The sequence below is a fragment of the Schistosoma mansoni genome, chromosome 1 (genome assembly GCF_000237925.1).
Source record: "Schistosoma mansoni strain Puerto Rico chromosome 1, complete genome".
NCBI lineage: Eukaryota > Metazoa > Platyhelminthes > Trematoda > Strigeidida > Schistosomatidae > Schistosoma > Schistosoma mansoni.
The window spans coordinates 63,649,466-63,658,498 of record NC_031495.1 but is presented as its reverse complement, the minus strand read 5'-3'; the positions used below and the strand labels follow the sequence as shown (position 1 = coordinate 63,658,498).

Below are 9,033 nucleotides of genomic sequence, written 5' to 3'. Positions count from 1 at the left end.
CAGAAACAACATTTCGTCAAAAAAAAAATTATTGTTAATAACATTACTTCTCTATAGACTGTCTTTCAGTTAATTACGTAATGTAGTCGATCAATACATTGTTCCTCTGTTGATTAATTTTACAATTTTTTGTTTAGTGTAAAATGTTCTACTAATGAATAGTAATCTATCAATTTCTGGGTGAGTCAAATCATTGATCTGGCATTCAACGGCGTTAATGTCTAACCTCAATTAATTCACGAAATTGCACTACCGTCCACCGTTGTCTTCAGTGAATTGCTATCTCACAACAGACCCGGTTGATACCAGCTTAGTGATAGAGATATTATATGCTCGCGCGCGAGACCGATAGGTATTGGGTTCGAGTCCGTTTATCAGGATCGTGGATGTGCACTGCTGAGGAGTCCAATAGTAGGACGAAACGGCCATCCAGTGTTTCCAGATTTTCTAGGATGATCTAACTTTCATTGACTCATGAACTCAACTATTAAATTTTTAAAATTGTCAGGTTTTACAAAATGATCAAATTCATTTATTTAAAATGATTTGAAATAGTTTATAATTATGTATTATGTCAACTTATAGCATTTGAGATGGTGGAGAATGCTTAACTTCTACCCGAAGTTTTTGCTGATGATGTCGTTCAGTAGGACGATGAAAGCTTCATGACCAAACCTCCCAGCTTAGAGAACAAAACTCCATCAAAAAAAGCTAGTAGCAGTTATATTTAAAGTACTAACATTAGAAACTTCTTAATGAATTCTCTCATGATGATTTCATGTTCATTAGGGTGATATGAGTTAGTATGGGTCAAATCTAAAATTAGTAATCATTGAATAAGTTACCTTTATAAGGAATAGATAAGAAGTATTTGTTAAGATTTGAAATATGTATTATTGAATAACAACTAGGTAGTTTTAACTGGCAACTATTTGCTAAGAAACTTGAGAATTTATTGTTCAATCTTTGCTTAAATGGTTAGTTCCTGTTGCTAAGGAATCCTGTACTAAAACTGAATATCTATTCAGTACTTATTGATTTTAAATTGTATCCCAACTGAAACCAGGTAGTTTTAACTGCCAACTATTTGCTGAGAAACTTGAAAGTTTTCTGTTCAATCTCTGCTTGAATAGTTACTTCCCGTTACTAAGGAATCCTGTACTGAACCTGAATAACTATTCAGTACTTATTGATTTTAAATTGTATCCCAACTGAAACCAGGTAGTTTTAACTGCCAACTATTTGCTGAGAAACTTGAAAGTTTTCTGTTCAATCTCTGCTTGAATAGTTACTTCCCGTTACTAAGGAATCCTGTACTGAACCTGAATAACTATTCAGTACTTATTGATTTTAAATTGTATCCCGATTGAAACCAGGTAGTTTTAACTGCCAACTATTTGCTGAGAAACTTGAAAGTTTTCTGTTCAATCTCTGCTTGAATAGTTACTTCCCGTTACTAAGGAATCCTGTACTGAACCTGAATAACTATTCAGTACTTATTGATTTTAAATTGTATCCCGATTGAAACCAGGTAGTTTTAACTGCCAACTATTTGCTGAGAAACTTGAAAGTTTTCTGTTCAATCTTTGCTTGAATGGTTAGTTCCCGTTGCTAAGGAATCCTGTATCAAAACTGAATATCTATTCAGTGTTTATTGATTTTTAATTGTATCCCAATTAAAATCAATTCTATGAATTTTTTTTCAATCTGTTGTGTCAGTGGGTCGTTTTCTAGTTTGAAGAGGATAATATCAGCCAATATGGGACCCAAGGGGGTGAACCCATCGCGACATCATCTATTTGTCTATAGATTTCACCATTGAATTTGAAATGTACATTTATAGTATATTTTAGTAGTAATTCTTTGATGGTCTCCATAGGGATTGTAGTTTCTATTTCTTGTTCTCTAAGCTGTTCACAAATGTATTCTACAATCTCTCTGAGTGGAAACAATGACGTTACGTCAAAGGACATCATCTTTTGACCTTTCGTGTTTATGTTTTTAATCTTGTTGACGAATTGGAATACATCTTTAACACTATGCTTTACTAGGTGTTTATGAAGTGGTTTTAAAATAGTTACTAACTACTTTGCTATCGTATGGTAAGGGGAGTCGTTTTTGATGGAGTTTTGTTCTCTGAAGAATGATGAAAGCTCCATGACCAAACCATCCAGCTCAGAGAACAAAACTCCATCGAAATCATCCACCTGAGCTACAAATCTTCTCCACCATCTCAAGGGGAGTCGTACATGTCTAAAATTGGTCTCAATGGGATATCCGGTTTATGTACCTTAGGTCGTCCGTATAACCTAGGTAAATGAAATCAATTCGTGACAAATATTATCTGTAAATTTATCACAACTTAAACTGATCATATAGATTTTCTAATTAAATGAATGATTTAGAAAAATTGCCAATATGTTGGTAACATTATTAAAATTCAGAGTTCGTTTGTTTTAGCTAGAAAAATCTGGTGAGATAGTAAATTAATAAACTTTACTTGACTTGTCAGTAAGTAAACTCAAATATGTTTAGATAAGTGACTTGTCAGTGTTAAACAATTACAGTTATCGGAAGGGGGTTTTGTGGAGATTTTAGTAATTCTATAGAGTTGAGATTATGAGTCAATTGAAGCTAGACCATCATGGAAAACCCGGAAGCACTGGACGACCGTTTCGTCCTGTTGTAGGACTCTTCAGCAGTGCGCATCCATGATCCCGCCTATCGGGATTTGAACTCAGGACCTATTGAAATTACTATAATATCCACAAAACCCCTTATTATATTAATCAACATATGCTCACTACTGACTAGCTTCAAGAGGTATTTCCTGGAGTTCTAGTGAGACGCAGGGACCAGTGGTGTTCATTTAGGTCTGATGTGAGATAGTAACTAACTGAAGACAGTGGTGGATGTGCCACTAAATTTTTCGGATTACTTGAAGTTAGACATTAACACCGTTAGATGCCGGCTCATTGGTCTAGAGATTAAGCGCCCGCACGCGAGACTGATAAGTCCTGGGTTCGAATCTGGCGAGGCGAGGTCGTGGATACACATTGCTTAGGAGTCCCATAATTCATATCAGTAGTAACATAAACATAAACATGAAATATACTTCTTGAAAAAGAATAATTAAAATTAAGGAAAAATGTAAACCAAGATAGTATTTTAAAATACAAGAGATTGGGAAAGGGTCAGAATTAAGGAAACTGCAGTGTCGGTTACTATGTTAAACCCAGATAACTAATTCTAGCTTCTGGACAGGCCAATTTATCCATTCTTCTTGAGTCACGGTTTGATATTGTTCATTATTCGCTTATCAATCTTGACTGTTTTTGTATGAGTGTGTGTGTGTGTGTACGCTTCTTATCCTATTCATCACATGTCCGTAAATTATTTTTATCTGACTATAAATATTGATTAACGTTTGATTCAATCTTGTTAGCTTCCCTGCTATGTCCATCACGCGCCATTTCGTTCTGCCCTCTTCTCTTTTTTTCCTTCGTTTCGTCTCTCTGATTGCCTGTTCACATCAGGCAAATATCCATTTTCTTATTTGACTTATTTAATTTCGTTATTCGCTAACGCGATTTGAGTCGATGATTATATAAACGAGGATAGGCGACATATATATTTCTGCATCAATCGTTCAATAATAATCATCCCTACCATATTACTGGAGTCAGATACGGGGCCATAGAAAAGGAATAACATTGTCTGTTGTTAAGATTGATTTCTTGTCATGTTGTCTAACTCTTGAAATCATGAATAACGATAATCTCACCTACATCAACTTGCTGTACAGATCATTATGGGAATTTATAAATTCATGTACTGAACATCTTTAATTTATCGTAGTTGAAATCATGAGTCAGTTGAAGCTAGACCACCATGGAAAACCTGGAAGCATTGGATGGCCGTCTCGTCCTATTGTGGGACTTCTCAGCAGTGCGCGTGCACGTTCCCACCTCGTGAGATTCGAACCCAGGACCTACCAGTCTCACGCCAGAGCACCTAAACGATAGACCACTGAGCCTGCCGGCATCCAACGGTGTTATTGTCTAACTTCAACCAATTCACGAAGTTTGAGCAACCGTTCAGCAATTGTCTTCAGTGAGTTGTTATCTCACAACAGACGTGGTTGGACTCACGACTTCGGGATTCGCACTGCTGAGGAGTCTCATAAGAGGACGAAACGGCCGTCCAGTGCTTCCAGGTTTTCGATGGTAGTCTAGCTTCAATTGACTCATGCTTTCAACTATACAAATACTAAATCTTCACAACACCCTCTCCGATAATAAAGATATATTAGTTCTTTTCTTATTCAAAATATATAAACTTGACAACCTATTTACCAATACATGAATATTCAAATAAGCTAAGTAACTACTTACTTTAGGTTTTAAAATTGTTGATATAGCTGATCCTTCAGAAATTGTATGATCTGAACTATTAATTTCCTTTACTTCATGATCAGCATTCAATGGAATTGGATGAATTTCATTTTTTATAAAAGAACGTTTATGTTCTTCTGGTATAACCCATGGTGGGATAGCACCAGCTTCACGTCTATGTGACATATTATTATAATGATTATTATGAATATCCAATAATTATTTGTTTTATAATTAATATGAATGTCGGTTTTTTGAGAAAAAAAAAGAAAAAAAAAGGAAAGAGAAAAACGAGAGAAAAAACGAGAGAGAAAAAAACGAGAAAAAAAGAAACTAAATCAATGTTACTATCCATTTATATAATTTTTATAATAGTCTATCAATCAATGAAATAATCATTTATATATTTAAACGATTTTGATTGGTTTAAAACAATCATTATAATATTGAATATTAGTATCTATGTATCAGTTATTCTTTAAACTCATAGTAACTATTACTATAAATGATGTAGTTAAGGAAGAGAAATCTGTTTCTTTCCTCGCCCCCCACCTTAGTAACTATGTAATTGGTTTGAAATCTCTCTTGATGTTATTATTCCATAAGTATATAAGTTGGGATATTTTTAATATTTTTTTTTGGTGTATAAATGGAAAATTCTGATAAACTGAATAATGGATTTTTATTATAATTCCTTTCTGTGAAAAAAATACAAAAAAAAAATGAAATAAATTAACCAATCAGATTCATGGATAATAGGGATAACTGTTTCTTTCTGTCCCGTGATTGGGTTAAAATAATTAGGATGTTATTATTATTATTATAAACAAAGATGGATAGTGGCTAGCAGTGGAATCCAGTTTGACGCGCGTTTCGTCCTATTTTGGGACTCGTCAGCTGGATGTACCTGCATCTCAGAGTTGATGTTTACTATGGGACTCGAACCCAGTACCGTTTGCTTCAAACGCCATCGCGTTATCCACTTAGCCACTGAGTCCGATGAAACGCATGTCCTGGATTCCACTGCTAACCACTATTCATCTTTGCTTATAATGCTTGTGAATTAAGGCTATATTGAGGCAATACGCACAGTATGCACATATACCAATTAGAGACTGACCAGTTGCAGTCCTAACACATCGATGGAAAGATTCAGACAAATAATACTAAATGAATGTTATTATTATTATTATTATTAATGTTGTTGTTGAAATCAAGAAGATGATTTGGTGATATCCCATGGATTCTCTTGCTTTTTAATGATAAAAATTCCTGATTGATCGATCACTGGATGGTGATCAATGTCATGTGTGTGTCAAATCGTTCTTAGTGCATATTGAATGCTATCGATCAAGTTACAATGTGGTCACTAGTCTAGGCGGCTCGATAGCATTCGATGTGGATTAACAAAGATTTGACACACACATGACATTGATCACCACCCGGTAATCAATTAATTGTGATTACATCTCAGTCCTACAGGATCGCTTACTGGTAACGTCTTTGACTGTGAAGCTGGGTGACATGGGATCGAATCCTTCAGGGAACGCCAGTTCCCTCAAGATGACAGATATACCTTGCTGACGAGTGCCAAGTAGCACGAAACCGGGGTCCAGGGTTTCTTGTTGACCACCTCTAGCCACCATCTTATCTCTGTAAAAACTCTATCAAAAGGTTAGATGACTTTAATAGCTAAATGTAAAAACTAATTTTATTCACTTTAATTGAGATATTACTTAAAAATCAACTGATGAAAACAATTCCATAAACTTTGGGCGAGACTATAGTTTATGGATGAATCAATCAGGTATAAGATAACAGATCTTGGATTTTGGTACGAAATTCAATCATCCATTTGGCTAAATAAAGTTTTGGCATTATAGCTGATGTCAATTCGTGGTGAAAATCATAAATCTAATTCACCACACTGGTTTATAACTCTCATTTGGTCTTAGTTCTTAGGTGAACACTCTCGGGGTCACTCAAGCATCGATCAAAGGTCGTCTATAAATTATAGTGTCACCAAACTTTCTTTAAGTACTGTAACCACTTTCTTATACTTCTTTGCTTGGAGAATAAGCTACCACAACTGACTAAATCTCTATGAATATACCAGTTCATCTGTTTCAGTAAAGCCGAGTGTGTTGATCTTCCATCAAGACACATTTTTCATTCCAGTCAAGACCATGTCCTAGTATAGCTCAACCAAAAAAACGAAACAGAACGATCGTATATATCTTTTCCGCAGTATGTAGTATATCCAAGTCCATATTCTTTCCTTAATATAATTCACAAGATATAGACAAAGATTTCGAGAAGTTTATCAGTGTTGCTTAGTAGGACCTTTAAAGATCTATAATTAAAAGTAAGAGTTATCTGTACAAAAATAATTTGTTAGACAATCTTTTGAATATGATCCTAATTAATTTACCATTCGGTCTTTTGTTGTGCTTACAAAAGTGTTTCAGTTCATCCGATACTTATTTTTGTTTACCCTCTCCCCTTCTCTTTCTTTTGGTGATTCGCTGGACTATGAAGACCTCAAAATCTGAGGGAATGCACGGAATACAATGGACAGCTCGGAATCAATTAGAAGATTTGGACTTCGCAGATGACCTGACTTTTCTATCTCATACACATCAACAAATACAAGTTGAGACAAATAGTGAAGCAGCAGTTTCTGCGTCAGTAGGCCTCAACATACACAGAGAAAAAAGCAATATCCTTAAATAAAACACAGAGAACACCAGCTCAACCACATTTGATGGAGAAACCTTGAAAGAGGTGAAGAGTTTCACTTGTTTGGGTAGCATTATCAATGAACATGGAGGACCCGATGCAAATGTAAAGGCGAGGATTGGCAAAGCAAGGGCTGCATTCCTACAGTTGAAGAAAATATGGAGCTCAAAACAACTGTCAGTCAACCGATATCATAGTCAGTATCTTCAGTAAGAATGTCAAGACAGTTACTTATATTGTACGGAGCAACAGTGGTAGTTCGATGACAAATCCATACACACACAAATATATCAATCAGCAAAATATAACCATTTATTTCAATAACTTGATAAGTTACTGATGATCTGACAGTCTTCCTACGAAACGTAGCTAGTCAACTGACTTTCATAATAGCATAATATATCCATTTTTTGAAAGTCTTAGTTTTATACAAGATAGAATAACCTCTGTGCTACATAAACAGTCAAAACCAGGAGTTCAAAACCTATGCCTAAATGTTGATTTTTAATCTTTTCACTACTTTTCACATGTTTGTACATATATTATTAGTAACTAAATCGCAGCTAAATAGAAATGAGTCGTGGTCTTATGGTTATGATTCACCTCGACCCTTAGAGCATTGTGAGTTAAGACTAAATTTACGGACGTTTCTCAAAAGTTGTGTATAGAGATGCACTAAGTTTTAATAATAGGAATTGATCAGCTTACTAAAACCACGAGATTTATCTGAGATGTAATTCTATAATCGTTTGTTGCTAATTCTAGTTATTTTTGACTGATTTTGAATATTGAAACTCCATTATTTGAAGAATAAACTACAGTGAACCTTGTACTGAGTTCTGAGTTAGTTCATAAAGTACCAAGTTTCAAGAGGGAACTTTCTGTGTGTAATCGACTAACAAGTCACTAATCTGTGTAAGCAGGTGCTTGAAAACTTTCTCAGAAATCCAGCTGCAACAGTAGTATATTATTTGGAAACTTACTGAAATCTTTCTAATGTAAGCGTACATTATATTTACCGATGCCTTGTCATTTAGTTACTTTAACCACCTTGTTTTTGCTTTTAGGTTTACTGTGGACAATAGAAAAGTTTTAAAACCATACCACTTAATACTCCACAAGCGGTAGTTTTCGATGAAGTTCGTGATGGTTTGTGATTACTTTTTCTAGGATCTTTGCAGCTACTCAACTCAGGTTTGTATTTTAAAGGACTCTTTCTGACTCAAGTTTTATTAGTAGAATCAACTATAAAATTATGTCAACCTATTGATAACAGAAAATGAATAAGGAAAATTCTAGATGTCTTTTAGTGAGAGGTAACCACATATATTACACTTTAGGCCAACAATCTGTGGTATGGTTCGCGATTTTGTTGGTGTTATTGTTAAAGTTCGACTTGATAATTTCAAGTTTCAGATATCATTCTCTGATGGAATGGTCTACACTGAGTCACGAAACAGAAAATCTAAAAAATCAATTTTTTTCTAGTCATTCGGACACTACAAATATACTATTTTTACTAATAAGTCATACTATTTCCTCTCGATTTTCGCATATCCAAAAGTCCAAATTTTATTAATAAGTAGTCTTGCTTGATGTTTTATGGTGTTTAACACAAATATGTTGAATCTGTAGTGACATGCTTTTCTCGACGAAAACACGATTGGAATAATGGAAACAATTATTATTATAACCGATTGTACCAGTGATTGTTTTACCGTACTCGTTGCTGTTTAACTGTATCAAAGTCACCTTTCGTTCGGTCGTCCGCCTTGTTTGGTTCGAACTTTTGTAGCACGTTGTATTTCGACGTTTACTTGGGAGCAGGAGCGACCTGAAACAGCAACACAACAGTCAGGACAGACAAGTGCTTCGGAAGTGAGAACACGGTGTGCTGGTG

At 34.9% G+C, this 9,033-nt stretch overlaps 1 protein-coding gene across 1 annotated transcript in view; it reads right to left on the bottom strand.

Annotated features, from left to right (window-relative positions):
- Smp_196810 (dihydropyrimidinase related protein-3 (M38 family)) overlaps positions 1-7,672 on the bottom strand; it is a gene marked incomplete at both ends in the record, with an annotated part of 25,855 nt that extends 18,183 nt beyond the window's left edge. Inside the window, 2 exons of the mRNA XM_018795173.1 lie at positions 4,395-4,569; positions 7,578-7,672. Coding sequence (XP_018649512.1) covers positions 4,395-4,569; positions 7,578-7,672 — 270 coding nt within the window. The remainder of the gene's footprint in view (positions 1-4,394; positions 4,570-7,577) is intronic.
- Between the last annotated feature and the right edge of the window lie 1,361 nt (positions 7,673-9,033).